Source organism: Telopea speciosissima, chromosome 7 (assembly GCF_018873765.1).
Source record: "Telopea speciosissima isolate NSW1024214 ecotype Mountain lineage chromosome 7, Tspe_v1, whole genome shotgun sequence".
Lineage (NCBI taxonomy): Eukaryota > Viridiplantae > Streptophyta > Magnoliopsida > Proteales > Proteaceae > Telopea > Telopea speciosissima.
In genome coordinates, this window is record NC_057922.1 from 4,350,514 (window position 1) to 4,376,740 (window position 26,227).

Below are 26,227 nucleotides of genomic sequence, written 5' to 3' on the forward strand. Positions count from 1 at the left end.
AACCATTATAAATAAGAACTTCTGTTGGAACCATATATGATAGAAAACTCCACACTATGAAGTGTGCAGTCATCTAAGTTAGCTCCCAGCTTCCACTTTTGTTAAGGTGAGAATTGCTTACAAAACAATTTCTTATCAGCCAAACTAGGGTATGTTGCTAAGTTAGTATAATTTTTTTTTCCCTTTGTAGATTGTATGAGATATTTCTAGTTTTTGGGTTATATGGTATTGGGGTCTTTAATTTTCCAACTATGAAGGTAGTTGCTTTTAGAGCCATATTGTGATTGTTGAAAAGGATTCTATCTCTTTAAGTGTGGTACATTTTGTTTTGTTCCCGCTCCCCCAATATTTTCGCAATATAGCCATTGAGTTTGTATCATACTATTTCAAAATTTGAATCAGTGACAGTTAATTATTCTGTTGTACAGGTGAAAATATAGCATTTGTGTTAAAACTTGAGCAATAATATCAGTTTCCAATGGCTCATTCTTCCAATGAAGAGCTTGAAACCAAGGAGATAGATGCTGCACGCCTGCAATCCTCACGCATCTACGCAGAGGAAGTACCATATGTTCCCAAGGTGGAAATGCCTATCAAACAGAACCTCTTCAAGGAAATAACAGCAGCTTCAAAGGAAATGTTCTTTCCAGATGACCCTTTACGCGAATTCAAAGGCCAACCCAGATCAAAAAAGTTTGTGTTAGGCCTTCAATCAATTTTCCCAATTATAGAGTGGGGGAGAAACTACAATTTAATAAAGTTGAAAGGAGATCTCATCGCAGGACTCACCATTGCTAGTCTCTCCATACCCCAGGTAGCTAAGAAACAGTAAAGCAATAATGTTAAGATAAGAGTAACCAAATAATCTCAACATATAAATGATTCTAACAATCCCTTCTTTTAACTTGTACAACAGGGGATTGGATACGCAAAGCTTGCAAATCTTTCTCCCCAATATGGACTTTGTAAGTTTTTTGCATTGTTGAGTTACAATTGCTGTAGATTGTTGCACCTTTCATGCATTTATCGATTTGAGGTTGGTTTTCTACAGACTCTAGCTTTACACCACCATTGGTTTATGCCTTCCTGGGGAGTTCGAGAGATATAGCCATTGGACCAGTTGCTGTGGTGTCTCTCCTGATGGGAACCATGCTCCGGAGTGTGATTGATCCCATTGCTAATCCAGCTGAGTATACTCGACTAGCATTTACAGCAACTTTTTTTGCTGGAATTACTCAAGCTGCACTTGGGTTTTTTAGGTTTGTGAATTTTATGTTTATTTTATCTCCTATTGATTTTGTTTGTTTATTTGATATTATTACAACTCATGAAGAAGATATCATACAATACTGAAATGTATTTTGTGGTCCTATATATCTCTAGATTGGGGTTCTTGATTGACTTCCTATCCCATGCCACTATCATTGGGTATATGGGTGGAGCTGCCATTACAATTGGTCTTCAACAGCTTAAAGGTTTTCTGGGCATAGTAAACTTTACACCGAATAGTGACATCGTATCTGTTATGACCTCAGTGTTTGTCGCAGCGCCTCATGGGGTAGGCAATCTCGCAGTCCTTTCATTCTTCTAGCAGAACTTAATTTCATATACAATCAAGTCACTAAACTCAACTACTATATTTTGCAGTGGAGCTGGCAGAATATACTCATTGGAACATCATTCTTGATTTTCCTTCTAATTACCAAGTATATTGTAAGTGTCCCCATTTATGTACCCTCTATTTACCCAGGATTTTATAGTGTTTGAAGTCCTCTGACCTTTGCATTACGGTATGAGAGAAAAACAGGGAAAGAAGTATAAGAAGCTTTTCTGGGTGTCTGCAATTGCGCCATTTACATCTCTTGTCTTAGCCACCTTTTTTGTGTACATTACCCATGCACAGCAAAATGGTGTTCAAACCGTAAGTAATAAGCTTTTGAATTTTCAATACAAAAGGCAATAGTAATATAAAAAACTGACGAGTATAGTAATGTATGCAGGTGAGCAATATACAGAAAGGTATCAATCCACTATCCGCAAATCAACTATATTTCACTGGGACATACCTAGTTTCAGGTATTAGGATTGGCGTCGTAGCCGGTATGATAGCCTTAACGGTAAGCAAATTATGATGCCCATCTCTCAAATTCTCAACAAATTCAAATGTTTCAATATTTCTTGCATGCATCTGACTACAAATGCTTAATTTGGGTTTATTAGGAATCAATAGCTATTGGAAGAACATTTGCATCAGTCAACGACTATCAACTCGATGGAAACAAAGAAATGATGTCATTAGGAGTGATGAATCTTGTTGGTTCAGTGACTTCTTGTTATGTAACAACAGGTATTAAAAGAACTATTCTCATTCCATTGTATGCACAGGCTTCCTCCCTCTCCCTCTTACCTTCTAACTCCCTAGTAGTTGTAGTAAAAGTCCCAGAAAGAAAATTATTGCATATTATATACATCAAGGAACACTAAAATTTAATGTAGGATAGGATATCAGTTGTCTCAAACTAAATGTTTCTGCCTGTGAGATTAATGAGCTTTTCTTCACTTGCAGGTTCTTTTTCTCGCTCAGCTGTGAACTATATGGCAGGTTGCAAAACTGCTGCCTCCAACATTGTGATGGCAATCATCGTTTTACTAGTTTTAGAACTGATCACACCCGTCTTTGCGTATACCCCAAATGCCGTCATTTCTGCTATCATTATTTCGGCTGTACTTAGCCTGATCGACATTAAGGCTGCAGTACAAATATGGAAGACAGATAAATTTGATTTCCTTGCTTGCCTAGGAGCATTTATTGGAACAGTTTTTGACTCTGTTGAGATTGGACTCTTGATTGCAGTAAGGATTTGGATTTATAACTTCTCATATTTTGACATCATCATTCTAGTATCATCAACTTAATGGTGTCTCCATTATTCTTTGTCGTAGGTTACAATATCCTTTGCAAAAATACTCCTACCATTCACAAGGCCACCAACTGCTATACTTGGAAATATCCCCACAACAACAGTCTACAGGGACATCCAACAATATCCGGAGGCGACCAAGGTTCCCGGAGTACTTATAGTGAGAGTTGATTCTGCAATTTACTTTTCCAACTCCAATTATGTCAGGGAGAGGTAAGGTGCTTTCTGATACAAACAGTAATACATCAACATTGTATCTTCCTTCAGCTTGTATTTTTAATTTGTTACAAATCACTATGTCAATAATTCTAAGGAAGATGGTGCTACATCCAGTAGGGCTATCACACTTCCAATAATTCTGTTTAGAGTATTACTTTTATCCTATAACAGAACAGGTAACCTTTGAATATAGGGCATCCATCCTAGTCTCTTGGTACAAGTAATTCTAGATCTCTTGATACAGTCCAATTTTCCACTGCTTTGACAAACACAATAAGATATCAGGAACAAACTCATCAAAAACAAATTTCTTGCAGGATCTTGAGATGGTTAACAGATGAGGAGACACAACTGAATGCAAAAAACCTACCAAGAATCCAGTTCTTAATAATTGAGATGTCACGTAAGCAATCACAAATTGGTCTCTTTTTTTTTTTCTATCAGATTTCTTGTTCAGCACATATTCTTTTGAAACTCATCTTCTTAATATTGTGTATATTTGTCACAGCGGTTATCGACATTGATACTAGTGGCATCCATTCCATGGAAGAGCTAAACAGGAGTCTCCAGAAGAGAAATGTTAAAGTAAGCAGATAAATAACTCTACTGTGTTCTATCCCACTATCAAACTCCCCCCCCCCCCCCCCCAAAAAAAAAAAAAAAAAAAAACTAAAACTGAAAATTAAAATAAAAATTAACACTGGTAACACTACAAATAATCTATTTTAACTTTGGCATACACCTACAAATAGAGGCAGTGCAGTAAAATCCCTCCCCTCTCAGATTCTATCTGTTCCAGGAAAATAGGTGGAATTCTTGATTCTGTCAAACAGGGGTTAGGCTCTGTCTATTTAATGTTGTGGTATTTTCTAAAATTTTTCCCAAGGAGAAAAGTAACAGAAAATTTCTACCTTTATCAAAGAAGGAGGTCATTTTCTTAAACTTCGTACAGAAAGTTTAGTATCTATAAAAGAGAGGGGGGGGGGGGGGAGGGGAAGGAACAGTGCAGCAGTATTTATGGACAGATAGAGAAAGCCCATCATTCCCAGGAAATATCCTCCCTTACTGGTAGTACTTCCACCCCACTTATGATCATTGCTAGTAATTAAATTAAGATCAATCCTGTATTTCTTAACATACAAACTGGATTTCTATTAAAAAACACAAAAATTTCAAGTATTTTATGCCTTTACTTTTACTACATTTTTCCAACTAATTGTCATATAATTTATTTCTAAGATAAAAATACTCCTAAACTAAAAGTGTGTTATTATTCCTGTGTCTTCATTAGCTTGTCATAGCAAATCCTGGGCCGAAGGTGATGGAAAAGCTTCACACATCCAAGTTTACAGACTTGATCGGTGATGAGAATATCTTCCTTACCGTCAGAGATGCCGTGGCAAAATGTGCTCCAAAGATGTTAGAAGAAGCCTGAGAAGATTGATGGGTGCATATCTTCAATACATTGCTGAAGCATTTTGCAATTTGGAATACTAGAAGCGAAAAGCTTTGCGTGCAAATAACACATTAGTAGAATTGAGATGAGGACGAGTGTTTACATGTGGTGAGAATAGGTATAGTAGTGGTGTGGTTGTAGAGATGTTTGAGTCTTTACATTGTCATTGATTCATTTTTCACTTAATAAAGATGGATCTGAAATATTTACCTTTCAATTAGACTCTTCGGATGCTGTTCTCAAAGTGTTGACAATGTTCTGAAGTTTGATAAACAAGAAAAAAAAAATTCTTGAAATGAGCTAGATGCCTAAACTCAATCCTCCCATCCCCTCATGTTAAAGATTTGCCATCGGTACGTAACTCAAAATTTTCAACTTTAAAAATGATTTTGTTCGTGATTAGTTACACTGAGCCTGTCATCATATTAAAATTTTCCTCTTTCATACCAATATAGGAGAGGAACAATATTCTTTATTATTTAAGGGGCATAAATGGTAATGCATAAATTCTTCTATTTTACAATCTTAAGTATCCTTTGTCTTATGTGATTTACATCGAATAGTAATAGATTTAGGCAGCGTTTGGTATGCATCATAAGAATGCACTCTAAGTCGATTTTGCATTTTTGGATGGTGAAAATAGCTGCTTTTATCGTCTGAGAATGTAAAATCAACCTAGAATGCATTCCAAGAACCTTGCATGGATACTCAGAAAAATATTCCTTAAAAAAATGATGATAACAGAGATTTTGCACTATTCCCATTCATTTCATTTTGAATGGATTCCTATCCCTGAATATGTGCCAATGAAAGGAGAATGGTCGACGATTATCCAGAGGATCCCAAGCCTTGTCCAAGATCTAAGTATCTTAAAGCTGCCAACTGGAATCAGCAGGGAGTCAAAAAAGGAAATAGCATGACTGAGCATGTCTTTGGCCCATAGTGATATTTTTGGATTTGAGGATCCAAGGTTTAAAGGAACTGAAAAGTCACAAAAACAAAAAAAAAAAAACAAAAAAAAAACTGTTTCATTACAAAAGAGAATACAGAATTAAAGTTTATTCTTTTTCCCTCTTTTTGATTGGCATCTAAAAGGAAGTCTATTTTTAGCAATTCTAGCTTGTATAGATAATTTATGAGCTAAAGGAAGATATATAATGTTCAAATGATCAGATTTGAGTCTAGCAATTCTAGCTTGTAATAACAAAAGAAAATTCATTAAGACAAAGAGGAAGATACAATGTCCATACTGTCAGATTTGACTCTAATCCACAAATTCTAGCTTGTATTGCTAATAAATATATGAGCTAACTCAATAAAAGTTCTATTCTTCTTAACAATACATACATGTGAAAATGACTTCATGACAGATCTGATATCTAACAAAAAGGTGAATACTTCCCATGGCCAGTGAGGTGTATCTTCTGTTGCCCGCATTACAGGTTCCTCACAATCAGTCCTAATGTCTAGTCTGTCGACGCCTAAGGATTTGGCCTTCTGTAGTCCCATGAGCAGTCCCCAAGTTTCTGGCTCTTGTGCACTTCCTGCATAGCCAAAATCTAGGAAACCTTAAAGAAACTTTGGATTTATATATGGCTAAATTGCTAAGGGAGTAAATCAAATAGGCAAATCTAGGACTAATATGAAATTTTCTGTAGCTCACAAACCAGAGGTTATAATGGGCTGAAACTCAAGTCGTTGCCTTTCTGCAGGTCTAACAAACTAAATCCCAAAGTACGCTGAAAACCCAATAAGAATGAGTGGTGCAAGTGGCTACGTTGTGGATCTCGGATACAGCAGGGCAGGGGGGTTACAACTTACAGGAGGTGTAGAAGGGTGTTAACCTGAGATTTTTCAGATGGAACAGAAGGGAAATGATATCGAAGGATGATATCCCAGGTTTGAATGCAAACTGAGTCCTAATTTAGGATATATGAATGCAAAGGTATTCTAAAAAAAAATAAAAGGGGAAATTACACGGATCAGGATCATCTCCAGGGAGCCCAGCGCCCAGGAGGCATCCAGCGGTTGAGCTGTGCTACACACATGTCGGCGCACATCAGGGGATGTGTACGGCACAACCCAACGGCTGGCAGCACCCTGGGCGTGCTGGGCTCCCCGGAGGAGACGGAGACGAGCTAAATTCAAATTACACTCTCCTTCCCTGAACTTTGCTTTAAAGATAGGGAAATTTACACATACCACCCCTGAGGTTTGACGAAAGGATATTTTCAACCCCCAGTTTTGGAAAATTCTGCGTATCCCCTTGAGGTTTGTAAACGGTAACAAATAAACCCATTCCGTCAATTTATGACTAATACTGTTAAAAATTAGACTTGAACTGATAGAATTGCCCTTACAAGAAAAAAAAAACAAAAAAAACACTTGCAACTTATCTTCCCCAATCGATTTTGGGGAAGATGAGTACCTAACCATCCCTAGGCACTTTTCCATCATAAAATTCTAGTTTTATTGCAAAACCATACAAGAGGGATCTCAAATCTGAAATATCAAGCACAAGCCCAGGTATTCTCCACAGCCAAAAGTTCTTCATCAGCGATCCTGAAGAGTGCTACCAAGTACTGCAAGATTGGTTTTAGAATTGAATGCTTTGGGGTTTTTCATATAAAGCGTTTTTTATACATCTTCTTGTTGTTTGGAGGGGCTCTTACTTGACATTCTTGTTGTGAGAATATTTTCTTTTTCTGCAATTCTTTATTTTCATACCCTTTTTTACCTAATTTGTTCTAAGAGAGATTTTTCAAGAAAGGGGGTCGATTGATTTGCAAGTTCTACATGCCATCAGCTATAGAATCAGCAGGAGCTCTCTGGACATGATTTTAACACTGCCATGGGCAACACAACAACCACCATCAGGGCCTGCCCGTATTTTAGATAGAGTCTTCTCTCTCTCTCTCTCTCTCTCGCTCTCTCTCGCGTGCGCACACGTACCTTCGAAACCACATCAGAATACGAATCAAAGGCATTAGAAACTAATTCTCCATGACTTCTGAAAGCCCTAGTCTCAAATCTTTAGTTTATCTGGAAGATATGGAAGAGCTTGAAAGGGTATTCAATCGATTTGATGCAAATGGTGAAAGATTGTCCACGAATTGAACAGTTCTGAGTAATATGGAGTAGTTGGGTGAAAAGATGGTCATCTTCATGTGTTCTTTTGGTGAATTTTGGTTGAGTATTAAATTTTTTTCCAAAGGTTACTGATGATTACAATCCAAATTTGGTGCGTCAGTCCAGCATCTAATGCAAGCTTTTAAAAATTTGCCATTTTTGTGCTGCCCATACATCCCCCCCCCCTTGCCCTTCTTCTGTTTGTGTTTATGTTTGTATGAACTTTGATGAGCATGTGACACAGCTTTTTGTTTGTTTGTTTGCTTTGTGAAACAACTGTGCAGATTGCCCTCTTTGGTAGTCCAATAAATGGGAAAAATTTCCGGGAATGGGTGAGTCCTGCAATGCTGAAGGCTTATCAATGGCAAGTGAGTGTGCATTGACAGTAACATCTACCCAAATTTCTTGACAGTAATGAGCAAAATTTGTTTCTTTTGATTAACAAGTTAATGGAGGCAATTGAAATTTCAGATTAATTCCATGGAGACAAGCTACAGAGAAACCTCAGACATTTACGATGTTGATGGAATCAAAGGGGTATCACTCAACATTGTCAATAAGCTTCCTGTATTCAATGTAATTCACAGTGAGATGATGGCAACAAGTGATGAGATCGGCCGTACAATTTGCTTGCATGTAATAATAAATGGGAAATTTACACATACCACCCTTGAGGTTTGACGAAAGGATATTTTCATCCCCCAGTTTTGAAAAATTCTGCGTATCCCCCAGGGTTTTGCAAACGGTAACAAATAAGCCCATTCCGTCAATTCATGACTAACACGGTTAAAAATTAGACTTGAATTGACGGAATTACCCTTCTAAAAAGAACTCAAAAAAAAAAGATGAATAGACAAAATTACCCTTACAAAGGGAAAATGAGTTAGTTGCAGGTTTTCTCTCCATCACGTCGTTTTCTTCCCTGTGTGAGGTCTCCGACTGTTGCAGACTGGGTATCTTGTTTCACTCGATCTTCTTCTCCCTAGGGCCCTCTGAAGTTCAAGATTCTGGCTTAAAAGGCGACTCATGAGAGTGTGAAACCTGTAATTCCATATGTGCATAGTGAAAAATTGCAAATTTCGGATTCCAAGAAATCCCTAATTCCTAGATGCAATCTCGCTCATGAAATATACTACCTAAATCCTAAACGATTGAAAGCATAAACATTTCATTTAATGGAAAGCACGCGAAAGAATTTAGGAAGCTGTGACAAGGAATTGGAAAAGAATTACGCAAGGATAAGGAGAGAGAATTAGTTTTATTGGAATAACACCCTCAAATTTTCCTAATTTAGGAGTGTAATTTGAAGCAGTGAAATTAAGAATGCATGGAGAAGGTTTCCGCTCGATTGTCTGCTTTTTAGGTTTTGATCGTTTCCCACTATTTGAATTCTCAGATCTGATCGATCCATTTCCTCACTTTCATCTGTAATTTTCTCTGGGTAGAAAGATCGCATCAGTAAATGCCTTGTAAAGGGCTGAGGTTTCTACAAGCCCAAACACCAATGCTCTATAGAAACCTCTCTGTTTTTTTCTTGCCGAAACCTTTACCGGCTCTGGCTCTTCTTTCACAGATAAAACCCAGTTTCTGGAATCTTCAAAGCCAAAACAGAAAATCAGAAATAGAAAGAAGGGAATTTCACGAATTTATAGGAGTTATGCCGGATCTTAATGTTGTTTCGGCTAATTCAACCTGCGTTGAAGATGAGATGATGGTGGACAAGCTTCCCGATGGTTTCGGTAGACAATTGGACGACTCCGGGACTTCGAATTCTTCTATCGTTAATTTTGAAGCTTCCAGCAATGGAGGCGACGAGAACTCTTGCTCCACTCACGTCAGGCGTCGTGGTGGTAGCGACCTCTTCGCTTTCAGCTTCGATAGTCTTAAGAAGCAAATGACGCCACCGACGTCGTTGAAGTTGAAGACGATGACGATGACGATGGTGATGAGGTTGAGAACGTCAGGGGAAGGTAAAATGGACAAAATTACCCTTACAAAGGAAGAAAAAAAAAAAAAACCTGCAACTAACTCATTTTTCTTTTGTAAGGGTAATTTTGTCCATTCACCTTTTTTTTTTTGGGTTCTTCTTAGAAGGGCAATTCTGTTAATTCAAATCTAATTTTTAACAGTGGTAGTCATGAACTGACGGAATAGGTTATTTGTTACCGTTTGCAAACCTCAGGGGGTACGCAGAATTTTCCAAAACTGGGGGTGAAAATATCCTTTTGTCAAACCTCGGGGGTGGTATGTGTAAATTTTTCATAATAAATTGTTGTCTTTGCAAATAAATTAAGTAAATTTGGATTGAAAGGGTATTCAATCGATTTGTCCACGGAACTTGGCAATGTTCTCAATGCCCTAGGCTCTGAAAGTTCTCCGGAGGAGATTCACAGCATGATGACGGAGATCGACATCGACGGAGATGGCTACATCGATCTCAAAGAATTTGTCAATTTTCATTGTGGAAGTTCCATCGGTGATGCAAACGCCGATAATGGGATGAAAGAGTTGAAAGATACATTTGATATGTACGATACGGATCACATTTCTGCAACTCATCTTCCTCAAAATCGATTGGGGAAGATGAGTTGCAGGTGTTTTTTTTTTCTTATAAGGATAATTCCGTCAGTTCAAGTCTAATTTTTAACAGTGTTAGTCATGAACTGACGGAATGGACTTATTTGTTACCATTTGCAAACCTCAGGGGAGTACGCAGAATTTTCCAAAACTAGGGAGTGAAAATATCCTTTCGTTAAACCTCAGGGGTGTTATGTGTAAATTTCCCTTAAAAATATTCCACTCTCTTACGAATTGACTAATGACACTCTCCTCTCCTAAAATAGAAAGATTCTTTACGTATATTGGTGAGGGTGTTAGAAATATTATTAAAAAGACAATAATACCCTCATCTCCAACCTCAGACCCTTCGTTTTTTCATCAAATGATACGAAAGATGGATCTTTAAAACAGTCTGGAAAGCACATGATCTGCTTATGATTGTGAAGTTTTAAGTCTTAGATAGTCATAATCGAAGAATCTTACAAATTGTATTACATCCTTATAGTTGTGAACATGAACTTTTCTTGTTTCTTTGGATTATAATGGCTTAATGGTTTTCTTCTTGTAGTTATCTCCTACTAATTTACAGATGATCAAGCCATTTTAAGGTTCGATTTGATTCAACAATATAACAAGTTGAAACAGCCTCTCTCTCTCACACTACAGCAAGAAGTTCATGAACCTAACCCAGGGAACAGCGATCTTCGAAACCTTCTCAGCTTGATTCGAACAAGACGACGATGCCACCGCCAACGACGACGATGACGAAGAGGAAGACGCATCCACCGGAGCTTCGTTTGGCTTCTTGCGGCACAGGAAAAAATTCCTCGACCCCAATTCTTTCAGCTTCTCCTCCCGATTCAGACCTGTTCCAAAGTGTATCAGAATTCCTAATTCACCGAAAAGAAAGAGCGAGCGAGCGAGAGGGAGAGAGAGAGAGATCCGATTTAAGATTTCTCACTTTCTAAGCTGAACTGAGAATAATGGAGATCGAAATCTGCGGGTTCCGTCGTGGGTAGCAAAGGTCTCCTCCCCTCCTTGGCATACAACCTCACCGCCGCCGCAATCAGATCTCCAACCGTCGACTCCGGTGACATCACCACCTTTACAGCTCCCAAGCTCCTCTGTATCATCACGTTCAGCAGCAGCTTCGTCAGCCTGGCTGGCATCTCTGGTAAAATTTCCTGCAATTTTACAGCAGAAAGAAGATCTGGGACCGTCTTCGGCCGGCGAATCTCAGCCTCAATCACATGGGTTCGCTGGAGAGAGTTCGAACGAAGAACTTCTTCGTTTCACTTATATAGCTCTCTTATTATTGGGGAGGGTAATCTTAGAATATTACTTACTACTGTTTTTTTCAAGGACTAAATACGGTTGATAGATTCTTTTCATTTTAGCTTAAAGGGGAGGAGAGTGTAATTAGTCAATTATGTAGAGGAGGGGAGAGTAATTTTCTTAAAATCTCTTGATATCAAACGGTTGGTTCATTTTGAGAAAGCAAAGGTAAGACTGCGTACATTATGGCCCTCCAACAAACCCCACAGTTGCAGGAGCCTCATTCACTGAGTATGTCCTTTTCCCTTTTTTCTACGTTCCTGGTAACTAAATTATCCTACAATAGGATCACAAGTTCTGCCCAGTACATCATTTTATACTCCCAATTACAGCAATAGAAATAAATGAATGACAGTCCCAGGAGAAAGAATAACTAGGATGGTTAAGCTTGCTCTAGTCCTAACCCACATGGCCGAAATATGTATGGAACATGTTGCATTGCACCTTCTAGGTCGGGGGCTACAAAGATTGGGAAGAACTAATTAATTAGTGAGAAAAGATTGGAAGGTTTGCATTGACTCCTAATTGTTCAATTGAGCAATGCTTGCAAGAAAAACCAATTCTTGGTAAAAAAATAAAATAAAATAAAATGACGTGATTTACCCTCATGGGAAAAAAAAGTGTGTTATACTAATGACAAAAAAAGTAAAATTACAATCTTATTGTAACCAACCTTGGTGACAACAAGATTTTCCCTTCAATTATTGTTATAGAAGTTGTCATTAATGTATTCTCGCTTCCTATAAAAATCCAATATGCAAGATGTAAGCATAATCTAATTAAGCCTTTTTTTTTTAATCCAAATGATTTCTTGGATGGAACTTAAAAATCAAATAAGTTAGATTGATAAAAGACTAGTTTATTTTGTATCATATGAAGCAGTATTACTAAATGCATATTGGTTTGAAGGATACACGCGTCAGTTTTAGTATTCTGAAGAAGTCTTTTTTATTTTTTTTATTTTTTTTATTTTTTTTTATGAATAACAAATATGGGAGAAAAAACGCTACTTGGGTGTGTGTAGTGCACTGCCCTTGTGCCTAGATACAAGGATGAGTGAAATGACCAGCGCGTTCCCATGAAAAAGTGAAATTTGTCAGGAGCACGACGATCATTTCTATTGCGTCAAGAAATCGCTCAACGGTCCTTCAAGTGCCATAACCTGCAAAAGATCCTAGGTGACAAAGGAGAACCGGTGTGGTTTCGGCTTGGGACTCTTCGATGCCTACGTTAGATCTCTTTGAACAAACAGATGAATAGTAGTATTCAATATGAGTTCAGATGTCCTTTGATGGGGTTATGTACCTTGCCTTTTATAGTAGTGTATGGCGGTGTGGAGAGTCCCAGTTGATGTAGAGTGTTTGCCGTAGGTGATAGAGTCCCTGAGTAGCAGGGCTTATCCTTGATAGGTTGTCTTCCCTTGAGACGTGGTGTTACGGTAGACCTGATAGTCGTCTTCCGGAGAGACGTGGTGTCCTTGATAGACTTGGTAGTTGTCTTCTTGTAAGAAGTAGTATCCTGATAGACTTGGCGTCCTTGGTGGATAGATCTCATCTACGTGGTAGATGGGGTTTCTGGTGCATGAGTCCGTTCAGACTACGTGACTCGATAGGCGGTGGCTTAGAGTCCTTGGTGATGCGATCTGTGCCTTGTTGATGGCTGCGGTGACTGCCGTGTTCGAGGGAGACTTGCCCGGGGATGACATGTTCGGGGAAGCCGTGCTCAGGGATGACGTGTTCAGAGAAGGGGTCCGTGCCTCAAGGGGGTTGGCTCCCAGGGAGGTCCAAGCCCCCAAGGGGGTTGGCGCCCAAGGGTGGCCGCGCCCATGGGTGTTGGTGGATGGTGCTTCATTGACTCTGTTTTGGCCCACTCTTCTGGGTCGTGCCACATGGCGATCTCCGATTGGTTGGTGTGAATTTGGGTTCATCAATTTCGCACACTTCTATGTTTGGGCACAGGAGCAACGTTCTGCACACACCGAGGTAGTATTCTCTTTCGCAACAAATATATTCAACAAAAGACTTAAATTCTTTATCCCTCAATTAAAAATAAGAAAAATAAAGAAAAATAAAATAAAATAAACCACGCATGAAAAGCGTCATCAAGCTAAGATGCGATATAAATTTACTATAGTAGAGCCCACTGTTAGTAAAAACGCGTTTAAAATTCCGTTTTAAACACGTTCCCGTTTTTTATTGTTTTAAACACGTTTAGCCATATGCTTCCCAAACATACGGTAAAAAAGGCAAACGGCAGGCATTCTCATTTTAAACGCATTTAAAACACGTTCTCATTTTTTTGGCGTTTTTTAAGATCTTGGACTTAACTGACCATATCTCTCTCTCTCGAACTCTGATCGGCTTGATCCTTTCACCAACGTAAAGATGACTCGAAGGGTTACATTTTTCATGATATCACCTTCAACTCAAAGTCAATGCATAGATACCGGAAATAGAAGCATGTATTTCAAATAAAAATTCCTCAATTTATACGAGAATAGTGGTGTTTTTTTGAAATATAAATGTTTAAAACCCGTACCGTCCGTTTTTCGTTTTTTACCATTTTATTTGACCTTTCGTTTGTAATTTTTTATCATTTAAAACCCGTATCATAAAACACCATTTTATGACCGATCCCGTTTTTGCTATCAATGGTAGAGCCTACCTATGCACCATAATGAAGCACTACAAAAACTGCCACATGAAAATTTAGAACTGTCGGTTACTCTAAAAACCACCCATTATATTGAGTTTTAAAGAGTATATGTGATTTGAACCTTTTATTTTAAAATTAGAGTTTATTGCACTAGTTAGTAGTTACCTGTAACAATAAGCGGGCCTAGTGGGACCCTTGTGGGGTCCTTGTCTGTCCCAGTTTGTGGGTCTTGCATAAAAAAAATAAAAATAAATATATATATATATATATTTATGAATCATTCTTTTTTATATACACTATCCATGATTCATATATATAGTGTAGTATATATAAAAAAGAATCATTTGCCAATATCTCTTATTTAATCGTTTTTTTTTAATTAATTTTTTAGGACAAGAGATCTCTACTTGGTTGCATGGTCTCTATATAAGAATTTAGGCCAATGGGTGAGTATGCTTGGGTATCTATCTAGGGGGCAGAGACATCATCTCACGGTGCCATGTGAAAAGGCATAGCAAACACCACCAAATTGAGATCTTTTCCCCAATTTTTTATTACATGAGACCCAATCAAATTTGTGGGTCCATTGAAAGGGAGTTGGCACTTTCTCTTTTCTCTGTGGTACCCAAAATATTTTCTGTCTGTATTTTACTGATCACCATTGGAAGTGGGTTGTCACTCATGCGCCCATGCTGCATTACCATAGTGATGATTGAGGTTCGAGTATTCAATTTGGTTTTCTAATAGCATACTGTTATGACGAGATCTGGCTGAGTTCTTCTGGATCCGAGCTGTCTTGCACAAAAGAACGAAGGTAGCTAAGAAGTGCTGGTCTAAGTTGGCGAAATAACTCCAATGCTTAAATTAGATCTCGTACAACAGATAATCTCAAACAGAGAAAAATGTGAAGTGAGCTGCCCCCTTTACCTGTGTGATGCCTGGCAATTTATAGGGCTGAGTTTGTCTCAAGTTATCCTCTCAGACGAGGTGGTTCTGATCCATGGCTGAGTTATTGATCTGGACGTGCTTAGGCTCTGTATATGATCTGGTCGGCTCGGCAATTGAGCGACCAACCTGTGGACCGATTGGTTTTCACATCGCATCATTCGAGTCAACTTCATGCCCGGTTACCTACATCGGCTCAACCTTTTAGGATTCTTTATGGGACACGTGGCTATAGATGATTGGTCGGGCCAAATAGGGTTTATCACATCCACCATTATGATCAGATAAGCAAGTATATCAGCATTTCCTAGTTAGTAGATGAAGAATCCAATTTATTATATATTTAATTGAGGTCATATAACTAAATTTAAAATCTAAGATTCAAGTTTGGCTATAGAATCCAAATTTTGGCACATTCTTAAGGAATCAAATAATTTTTGGTTTCATGCATTGGAATCTAAACATAGGTTTAGAATGGTCTCCATCTAGACAAGCAAGTATCTTGACACTTACCATGAAAGGGTGGAAGGGGAGAGGGACCCAATCTAGAATAAGCAAGAATATTGATAGTTACTAATTAGTAGATGAAGGCAGGTTTTTGAACACAGGTCAAGAGTGTAGATCAAATGTAATGTATTACATGTTGTGTATACATCATTTTCACATTCTCTCCCCTTTCCTGACAATGTGGGTCCGGACCCTTTATACGAATTGCAAGGCACCTCAGAACCCATTGGCATGGCGTAGAAGATGACAATACATGCTCGTGACGTGTGGATCCCTTGCTCATGTTTAATTAAGATTATATCTAAGTAAGGCTACATGTTACTGACATCAAAGATTCAAAGTAGACTATAAAATCTAAATTGTTACACAAGGGGGAGGAGAGTCTCCATCTATACCAAATTTATTATATGTTTAATTGAGGTCATATATATTACTGGAAAAAAAAATTGAGGTCATATCTCATGTTGCTTATTACTGAATTTGAAATCGAATATTCAAAGTAGACTAGAGAATCCAAATTGTATTTATACACTCAAAGAATCTAATAACCTCGTTTACATGCATTTGACTCTTGATAGGCTTCAAATTCTAGTTATAGTGCATGTCAAGAGAAGGGTTATTAAGAAAAGAACGCATAGAATGACGTTTTGCAGAAGAAAATTTAAAGAGAAAGAGAAACACCCACAATAAGATAAGATTTACGTGGTTCACCCCCAAGAAGGAAGGCTATGTCCACGGCTGAGCGATAATACAAATCCATAAATCTGTGAAGCAAAATACAAAACCGTCTCACACCATCTCGCAAAAAGATAACAATATTATATATGAAAACCTTAATCCTGGAAAGTACAAAACTGCCCCTCCGTAATCCACTCGATTCGGCACTGACTTATGCATTTTTTGGTCAGAATCCATTATGTATTTTATTTGTGAACTGTTCAGGAAAATATCTAAGATGACAAACAGATCAAAGTGAAAAAAAAAAACACCTCCCCTGAAGTCGTAAGCCACCTACATGAATCATTTGGCTTTGTATGATTCAGCTGGTTTCGTTCAGTGTAATATGAATTCAGTTCAACTCAACCCAACTCAACTCAGCTACGTCTCCTCCTAACAACGTGTATTAGGCTATATATCATAATTTTAAATTCTAATCTAAGTCTTATATGCAATTTGAACAAGTGATCATCTAGGGTCATCCGTACTGGTCATTTCAGAAGTAATTTGAAATAGAATTCCAATTGAAAGTAACTTGAAACCATTATAAATAAGAGCTTCTGTTGGACCATATATATATGATAGAAGACTCCATACTTAGAAGTGTGTAGTCATCTAAGTTAGCTCCCACCTTCAACTTTTGTTAAGGTCAGAGCTACTTGCAAACAATTTCTTATCAGCCAAACTAGGTTATGTTGCTAAGTTAGTATTTCTCCCTGGATTATATGGTATTCCAATTTAAATCAAAACCCATAAACACAATTAGTTTGTTTTAGAGCCACATTGTGATTGTTGAAAAGGATTCTATCTCTTTAAGTGTTGTACATTTTGTTTTGTTCCCCTGCCTCCCATATTTTCGCGATATAGTTTTTGAATTTGTATCATATCATTGCAAAATTTGAATAAGTGACAGTTAATTATTCTGTTGTACAGGTGAAAATATAGCATTTGTGTTAAAACTTCATCATCAATAATATCTGTTTCCAATGGCTCATTCTTCCATGGATGAGGAGGAGCTTGAAACAAAGGAGATTGATGTTGGACGCCTGCAATCCTCACGCGTCTACGCAGAGGAAGTACCATATGTTCCCAAGGTGGAAATGCCTATCAAACAGAACCTCTTCAAGGAAATAACAGCAGCTTCAAAGGAAATGTTCTTTCCAGATGACCCTTTACGCGAATTCAAAGGCCAACCCGGATCAAAAAAGTTTGTGTTAGGCCTCCAATCAATTTTCCCAATTATAGAGTGGGGGAGAAACTACAATTTAATAAAGTTGAAAGGAGATCTCATCGCAGGACTCACCATTGCTAGTCTCTCCATACCCCAGGTAGCTAAGAGACAGTAAAGCAATAATGTTAAGATAAGAGTAACCCAATAATCTCAACATATAAATGATTCTAACAATCCCTTCTTTTAACTTGTACAACAGGGGATTGGATACGCAAAGCTTGCAAATCTTTCTCCCCAATATGGGCTTTGTAAGTTTTTTGCATTGTTGAGTTACAATTGCTTTAGATTGTTGCACCTTTCATGCATTTATCGATTTGAGGTTGGTTTTCTACAGACTCTAGCTTTACACCACCATTGGTTTATGCCTTCCTGGGGAGTTCGAGAGATATAGCCATTGGACCAGTTGCTGTGGTGTCTCTCCTGATGGGAACCATGCTCCGGAGTGTGATTGATCCCATTGCTAATCCAGCTGAGTATACTCGACTAGCATTTACAGCAACTTTTTTTGCTGGAATTACTCAAGCTGCACTTGGGTTTTTTAGGTTTGTGAATTTTATGTTTATTTCATCTCCTATTGATTTTGTTTGTTTATTTGATATTATTACAACTCATGAAGAAGATATCATACAATACTGAAATGTATTTTGTGGTCCTATGTATCTCTAGATTGGGGTTCTTGATTGACTTCCTATCCCATGCCACTATTATTGGGTATATGGGTGGAGCTGCCATTACAATTGGTCTTCAACAACTTAAAGGTTTTCTGGGCATAGTAAACTTTACACCGAATGGTGACATCGTATCTGTTATGACCTCAGTGTTTGTCGCAGCGCCTCATGGGGTAGGCAATCTCGCAGTCCTTTCATTCTTCTAGCAGAACTTAATTTCTTATACAATCAAGTCACTAAACTCAACTACTATATTTTGCAGTGGAGCTGGCAGAATATACTCATTGGAGCATCATTCTTGATTTTCCTTCTAATTACCAAGTATATTGTAAGTGTCCCCCATTCATGTACCCTCTATTTACCCAGGATTTTATAGTGTTTGAAGTCCTCTGACCTTTGCATTACGGTATGAGAGAAAAACAGGGAAAGAAGTATAAGAAGCTTTTCTGGGTGTCTGCAATTGCGCCATTTACATCTCTTGTCTTAGCCACCTTTTTTGTGTACATTACCCATGCACAGAAAAATGGTGTTCAAACCGTAAGTAATAAGCTTTTGAATTTTCAATACAAAAGGCAATAGTAATATCAAAAACTGACTAGTATAGTAATGTATGCAGGTAAGCAATATACAGAAAGGTATCAATCCACTATCCGCAAATCAACTATATTTCACCGGGACAAACCTAGTTTCAGGTATTAGGATTGGCGTCGTAGCCGGTATGATAGCCTTAACGGTAAGCAAATTATGATGCTCATCTCTCAAATTCTCAACAAATTCAAATGTTTCAATATTTCTTGCACGCATCTGACTACAAATGCTTAATTTGGGTATATTAGGAATCAATAGCTATTGGAAGAACATTTGCATCAGTCAACGACTATCAACTCGATGGAAACAAAGAAATGATGTCATTAGGAGTGATGAATCTTGTTGGTTCAGTGACTTCTTGTTATGTAACAACAGGTATTAAAAGAACTATTCTCATTCCATTGTATGCACAGGCTTCCTCCCTCTCCCTCTTACCTTCTAACTCCCTAGTAGTTGTAGTAAAAGTCCCAGAAAGAAAATTATTGCATATTATATACATCAAGGAACACTAAAATTTAATTTATCTCAAACTAAATGTTTCTGCCTGAGAGATTAATGAGCTTTTCTTCACTTGCAGGTTCTTTTTCTCGCTCAGCTGTGAACTACATGGCAGGTTGCAAAACTGCTGCCTCCAACATTGTGATGGCAATCATCGTTTTACTAGTTTTAGAACTGATCACACCCGTCTTTGCGTATACCCCAAATGCCGTCATTTCTGCTATCATTATTTCGGCTGTACTTAGCCTGATCGACATTAAGGCTGCTGTACAAATATGGAAGACAGATAAATTTGATTTCCTTGCTTGCCTAGGAGCATTTATTGGCACAGTTTTTGACTCTGTTGAGATTGGACTCTTGATTGCAGTAAGGAATTGGATTTATAACTTATCATATTTTGACATCATCATTCTAGTATTATCAACTTAAGGGTGTCTCTATTGTTCTTCGTGGTAGGTTACAATATCTTTTGCAAAAATACTCCTACCATTCACAAGGCCACCAACTGCAATACTTGGAAATATCCCCACAACAACAGTCTACAGGGACATCCAACAATATCCGGAGGCGACCAAGGTTCCCGGAGTACTTATAGTGAGAATTGATTCTGCAATATACTTTTCCAACTCCAATTATGTCAGGGAGAGGTAAGGTGCTTTCTGATACAAACAGTAATACATCAACATTGTATCTTCCTTCAGCTTGTATTTTTAATTTGTTACAAATCACTATGTCAATAATTGATGGTGCTACATCCAGTAGGGCTATCATACTTCCAATAATTCTGTTTAGAGTATTACTTTTATCATATAACAGAACAGGTAACCTTTTAATATAGGGCATCCACCCTTTTCTCTTGGTACCAGTAATTCTAGATCTCTTGATACAGTCGAATTTTCCACTGCTTTGACAAACACAACAAGATATCAGGAACAAACTCATCAAAAACAAATTTCTCGCAGGATCTTGAGATGGTTAACAGATGAGGAGACACAACTGAATGCAAAAAACCTACCAAGAATCCAGTTCTTAATAATTGAGATGTCACGTAAGCAATCACAAATTGGTCCTTTATTTTTCCATCAGATTTCTTGTTCAGCACATATTCTTTTGAAACTCATCTTCTTAATATTGTGTGTATTTGTCACAGCGGTTATCGACATTGATACTAGTGGCATCCATTCCATGGAAGAGCTGAACAGGAGTCTGCAGAAGAGAAATGTTAAAGTAAGCAGATAAATAACTCTACTGTGTTCTATCCCACTATTAAACTCTCCCCCCCCCCCCCCCCAAAAATAAAAAAAAAAAAACTGAAAAAAAAAATAAAAATTAACACTGGGAACACTACAAATAATCTATTTTAACTTTGCCATACACCTAAAAATAGAGGCAGTGCAGTAAAATCCCTCCCCTCTCAGATTCTATCTGTTCCAGGAAAATAGGTGCAATTCTTGATTCTGTCAAACAGGGGCTAGGCTCTGTCTATTTAATGTTGTGGTATTTTCTAAAATTTTTCCCGAGGAGGAAAGTAACAGAAAATTATTACCTTTATCAAATTTTCCCAAGGAGGTCATTTTCTTAAACTTCGTACAGAAAGTTTAGTATCTATAAAAGAGAGGGGGGGGGGGGGGGGGGGGAAGGAACAGTGCAGCAGTATTTATGGACAGATAGAGAAAGCCCATCATTCCCAGGAAATATCCTCCCTTACTGGTAGTACTTCCACCCCACTTATGATCATTGCTAGTAATTAAATTGAGATCAATCCTGTATTTCTTAACACACAAACTGGATTTCTATAAAAAAACAAAAAAAATTCAAGTATTTTATGCCTTTACTTTTACTACATTTTTCCAACTAATTGTCATATAATTTATTTCTAAGATGAAAATACTCCTAAACTAAAAGTGTGTTATTATTCCTGTGTCTTCATTAGCTTGTCATAGCAAATCCTGGGCCGAAGGTGATGGAAAAGCTTCACGCATCCAAGTTTACAGACTTGATCGGTGATGAGAATATCTTCCTTACAGTCAGAGATGCCGTGGCAAAATGTGCTCCTCAGATGTTAGAAGAAGTCTGAGAAGATTGGTGTGTACACATCTCCAATACATCGCTGAAGCATTTTGCAATTTGGAATACTAGAAGCGAAAAGCTTTGCACGTAAATAACACATTAGTAGAATTGAGAAGAGGAAGAGTGTTTACATGTGGTGAGAATAGGTATAGTGGTGGTGTGGTTGTAGAGATGTTTGAGTCTTTACATTGTCATTGATTCATTTTTCACTTAATAAAGATGGATCTGAAAGATTTACCTTTCATTTAGACTCTTCAGATGCTGTTCTCAAATTGTTGACAATGTTCTGAAGTTTGATAAACAAGAAAAAAAAAATTCTTCTTGAAATGAGCTAGATGCCTAAAATCAATCCTCTCATCCCCTCATGTTAAAGATTTGCCCTCGGTACGTAACTCAAAATTTTCAACTTTAAAAATGATTTTGTTCGCGATTAGTTACACTGAGCCTGTCATCATATTAAATTTTTCCTCTTTCATACCAATATAGGAGAGGAACAATATTCTTTATTATGTAAGGGGCATAAATGGTAATGCATAAATTCTTCTATTTTACAATCTTAAGTATCCTTTGTCTTATGTGATTTACATCGAATAGTTATAGATTTAGATAGCGTTTGGTATGCGTTCTAAGTCGATGTTGCATTTTTGGATGATGAAAATAGTTGTTTTTATCGTCTGAGAATGTAAAATCAACCTAGAATGCATTCCAAGAACCTTACATGGGTACTTAGAAAAATATTCCTTAAAAAAAACGATGATAACAGATATTTTGCACTTTTCCCATTCATTTCATTTTGAATGGATTCCTATCCCTGATTATGTGCCAATGAAAGGAGAGTGGTTGACGATTATCCAGAGGATCCCAAGCCTTGTCCAAGATCTAAGTATCTTAAAGCTGCCTACTGGAATCAGCAGGGAGTCAAAAGGAAATAGCATGACTGAGCATGTCTTTGGCCCATAGTGATATACTTTTTGGATTTGAGGATCCAAGGTTTAAAGGAACTGAAAAGTCACAAAAACAAGAAAAAAAAAAAAAAAAACTATTTCATTACAAAAGAGAACACAAAATTAAAGTTTATTCTTTTTCTCCCTCTTTTTGATTGGAATCTAAAAGGAAGTCTATTTTTAGCAATTCTAGCTTTGTATAGATAATATATGAGCTAAAGGAAGATATATAATGTTCAAACTATCAGATTTGAGTCTAGCAATTCTAGCTTGTAATAACAAAAGAAAATTCATTAAGACAAAAAGGAAGATACAATGTCCATACTGTCAGATTTGACTCTACCAATTCAACTTGTATAGCTAATATATGAGCTAACTCAATAAAAGTTCTATTCTTCTTAACAATACATTCATGTGAAAATGACTTCATGATAGATCTGATATCTAACAAAAAGGTGAATACTTCCCATGGCCAGTGAGGTGTATCTTTTGTTGCCCACATTACAGGTTCCTCACAATCAGTCCTAATGTCTAGTCTGTCGACGCCTAAAGATTTGGCCTTTTGTCGTCCCATGAGCAGTCCCCAAGTTTCTGTCTCTTGTGCACTTCCTGCATGGCCAAAATCTATCCATCTATCTATATATATAGTGCAGCTTAGGACTTATATGAAATTTTCTGTAGCTCACAAACCAGAGGTTATAATGGGCTGAAACTCAAGTCGTTGCCTTTCTGCAGGTCTAACAAACTAAATCCCAAAGTACGCTGAAAACCCAAAAAGAATGAGTGGTGCAAGTGGCTAAGTTGTGGATCTCGGATACAGCAGGGCAGGGGGGTTACAGCTTACAGGAGGTGTAGAAGGGTGTTAACCTGAGATTTTTCAGATGGAACAGGAGGGAAATGATATCTAAGGATGATATCACAAGTTTGAATACGAACTGAGTCCTAATTTAGGATATATGAATGTAAAGGTATTCTACAAAAAAATAAAAGAAGGGGAAATTACACGGATCAAGATCGTCTATAGGGAGCCCGGCACCCAAGGCATGCTCAGGGGGCATCCAGCAGTTGAGCTGTGCCACACACATTTCGATGCACGCCTAAGAATGTGTGCGGCACAGCCCAATGGCTGGCAACTTCTTGGGCATGCTGGGTTCCCCGGAGACGAGCTAAATTCAAATTACACTCCCCTTCCCTATACTTTGCTTATACTTTGCTTTAAAGACTCTCCACTCTCTTATATATTGACTAATGACACTCCCCTCTCCTAAAAAGATTCTATCAACCGTACCCATATTGGCTGACAGTGTTAGAAATGCAGTGAAAAAAACAATAATATCCTCATCTCTAACCTCAGACCCTTCTTTGATGGATCTTTAAAACAGTATGGAAAGCACATGATCTGCTTATAATTGTGGAGTTTTAAGTCTTAGATGGTCATAGTGGAAGAATCTTACAAATTGCATTACATCCTTATAGCTGTGAACATGAACTTTTCTTGTTTCTTTGGGTTATAATGGCTGAATGGTTTTCTTCTTATAGTTATCTCCTACTAATTTACAGATGATCAAGCCATAATAAGGTTCGATTTGATTCAAATATATAATAAGTTGAAACAGCCTCTCTCTCTCTCTCTCTCATGAAGACACTACAGCAAGAAGTCCATGAACCTAACCCAGGGAACAGCGATCTTCGAAACCTTCTCAGCCTGATTCGAACAAGACGACGATGCCACCGCCAACGACGACGACGAAGAGGAAGACGCATCCACCGGAGATTCGTTTGGCTTCTTGCGGCACAGGAAAAAATTCCTCGACCCCAATTCTTTCAGTTTCTCCTCCCGATTCAGACCTGTTCCAAAGTGTATCAGAATTCCTAATTCACCAAAAAGAAAGAGCGAGCGAGCGAGAGGGAGAGAGAGATCCGATTTAAGATTTCTCACTTTCTAAGCTGAACTGAGAATAATGGAGGTCGAAATCTGCGGGGTCCGTCATGGGTAGCAAAGGTCTCCTCCCCTCCTTGGCATACAACCTCACCGCCGCCGCAATCAGATCTCCAACCGTCGACTCCGGTGACATCACCACCTTTACAGCTCCCAAGCTCCTCTGTATCATCACGTTCAGCAGCAACTTCGTTAGCCTGGCTGCCATCTCTGGTAAAATTTCCTGCAATTTTACAGCAGAAAGCAGATCTGGGACCGTTTTCGGCCGGTGAATCTCAGCCTCAATCACATGGGTTCGCTGGAGAGAGTTCGAACGAAGAAGAACTTCGTCGTTTCACTTATTTAGTTCTCTTTGAAAGGTAAATTTACGAAACACCCTCTGAAAATGGGTCGAAACTCGGATCACCTCCTAAAATTTGAAAATACTCAGATCACCCCCTCTATACTAACGGTGTTAGTCTGCTATTAGTTATTAGTGTAAAAAGACTATTTTACCCTTGTACTACATCATTAGAATTAAATTTACAATACTGCCCTTTCCTTTATCTTCAACCTAAGATACCCCACCCCTTCCCTGCAGCATAACCACCACCACCGCCGTCGCCGCCGCTGCTGCCACTGTTTCTCTTTACTTAGGGTTTCAATAACCCCGCGACTTAGGGTTTCAATAACCCCGAGAAGAGAAGCTGAAAAGAAACCTTTAATTGGCTAACCTCATACTTTTTCTTCTTTCTTCTGGTGTTCTAATTTTTTTTTTTCTTTCAACACAGATCTCCTCTTCTTCTTCTTCTAGGGCTAAAAGACAGGAAAGGTAAAGGATAGGAGAGTCACTGTTCATCTCCACCCCAAGTCGCTTGGTTAGATTTTTTCAGGAATTTGGGTGACAAAGAGAGCAGAGGAGGGAGAGAGACAAATAAGCACTCACCCACTGACCCACCTCTTCCTTGTACGAGCGCCTGTCCACTGCTTCTTCTTCGACGTCACTAAGAATCTGGGACAAGCCATAACATTGGTCTGCAAGTGCAAGCACAGTGGCCTCCTTCGCTGCATCGTCACAATCACCAAGCCCTTCAACCTACGTCGTCCCTGGAATTTTGGCAGAACCCGTTTGATTTTGGAGTTCATTTCTTCGTTCTTTGTTATTGAACAAATCAAACACCAACATGCACTTGTGCTTGGAAGATGAACAATAAAGCCTGATTTTTCTACTTTCGTTTTTGTTCTTCAAGATTCCATATTATGAGTAATCTGGAATGGGTTTTGTTGGTTCGATTGTTTTTTCACTTTTGGATTCTTTGACTAGCGATTAAATTCATTGCTCTTGTTCCTATTGCAAACTCTGTATGCATCTCATCGTTATGGTTTCCACCAATTTTGAAAATGGTTTTGTGGATTATTTTTATATTTATCAGAGACACTAGTGGTAATTAGGTTTCAGTTTCAGATGGGTTTGAGGGATTTCGTTTCTGTTTCGCCACAGATTTACAATGCACATGGGATGCACAGGGACGGGATAGAGCTAGGCTTGTTGCGGTGGTGTACAGAGGTGATGTTTGGTGGTGGGTGATTGAGGTGGATGATGGCGGGACTGTGGTGATGTACAGTAGCTGGGGTGAGGGATTGGATGGCAGATCAAAAAAAGCTCTTATGTTGCTGCTGCGAAGAGGGTTTGATTGGTGGTAGCAATGGCGGTGGAAGAGGATCGACGGTTGCAGTGGTGGCGATGATGGTGGTGCTGGCAGAAGAAGAAGAAGAAAAGCAAATAGGAAGAAGAGGAAATTCGTTGTCTTTCTTCAGTCCGGCGAAGTTCACTTTTGGAGTTGCAGGTTTTTTGGGAAGAGAGTGA

General features: G+C 38.3%; 3 protein-coding genes across 3 annotated transcripts; 2 read left to right on the top strand and 1 right to left on the bottom strand.

The window, feature by feature from the left end:
* The first annotated feature begins 478 nt into the window (after positions 1-478).
* LOC122667382 (sulfate transporter 1.3-like) lies at positions 479-4,647 on the top strand. The gene is made up of 13 exons (XM_043863646.1): positions 479-814; positions 917-965; positions 1,052-1,259; positions 1,384-1,558; positions 1,648-1,713; positions 1,808-1,921; positions 2,001-2,117; positions 2,221-2,347; positions 2,567-2,853; positions 2,944-3,134; positions 3,458-3,543; positions 3,649-3,725; positions 4,432-4,647. Exons 1-13 carry the CDS (start codon positions 479-481, stop codon positions 4,573-4,575), a joined length of 1,977 nt encoding a protein of 658 aa, XP_043719581.1. The 3' UTR covers positions 4,576-4,647.
* A 2,755-nt stretch (positions 4,648-7,402) lies between these two features.
* LOC122667383 (uncharacterized protein At4g22758-like) lies at positions 7,403-24,671 on the bottom strand. Its single transcript, XM_043863647.1, has 4 exons — positions 24,382-24,671; positions 10,949-11,150; positions 8,281-8,290; positions 7,403-7,528 (listed from the first exon to the last, which is right to left on the bottom strand). Exons 1-4 carry the CDS (start codon positions 24,587-24,589, stop codon positions 7,403-7,405), a joined length of 546 nt encoding a protein of 181 aa, XP_043719582.1. The 5' UTR covers positions 24,590-24,671.
* LOC122669626 (sulfate transporter 1.2-like) lies at positions 17,430-21,505 on the top strand. The gene is made up of 13 exons (XM_043866426.1): positions 17,430-17,771; positions 17,874-17,922; positions 18,009-18,216; positions 18,341-18,515; positions 18,605-18,670; positions 18,766-18,879; positions 18,959-19,075; positions 19,179-19,305; positions 19,508-19,794; positions 19,885-20,075; positions 20,391-20,476; positions 20,579-20,655; positions 21,362-21,505. The coding sequence occupies exons 1-13, from the start codon at positions 17,430-17,432 to the stop codon at positions 21,503-21,505; spliced, it is 1,983 nt and encodes a 660-aa protein (XP_043722361.1).
* Positions 24,672-26,227: the final 1,556 nt, after the last annotated feature.

Excerpts from the sequence above, each read along its gene's own strand:
- LOC122669626 (XM_043866426.1), top strand. The coding sequence starts at position 17,430 with ATGGCTCATTCTTCCATGGATGAGGAGGAGCTTGAAACAAAGGAGATT. Across the intron at positions 19,795-19,884 it reads AGATTGGACTCTTGATTGCA|GTTACAATATCTTTTGCAAA; the intron begins GTAAGGAATTGG and ends TCTTCGTGGTAG. Across the intron at positions 20,656-21,361 it reads TGCAGAAGAGAAATGTTAAA|CTTGTCATAGCAAATCCTGG; the intron begins GTAAGCAGATAA and ends TGTCTTCATTAG.
- LOC122667382 (XM_043863646.1), top strand. The coding sequence starts at position 479 with ATGGCTCATTCTTCCAATGAAGAGCTTGAAACCAAGGAGATAGATGCT. Across the intron at positions 1,260-1,383 it reads GCTGCACTTGGGTTTTTTAG|ATTGGGGTTCTTGATTGACT; the intron begins GTTTGTGAATTT and ends ATATATCTCTAG. Across the intron at positions 2,854-2,943 it reads AGATTGGACTCTTGATTGCA|GTTACAATATCCTTTGCAAA; the intron begins GTAAGGATTTGG and ends TCTTTGTCGTAG.
- LOC122667383 (XM_043863647.1), bottom strand. The coding sequence starts at position 24,589 with ATGGCAGCCAGGCTAACGAAGTTGCTGCTGAACGTGATGATACAGAGG. Across the intron at positions 11,151-24,381 it reads TTCTCAGTTCAGCTTAGAAA|GTCTGAATCGGGAGGAGAAG; the intron begins GTGAGAAATCTT and ends ACTTTGGAACAG.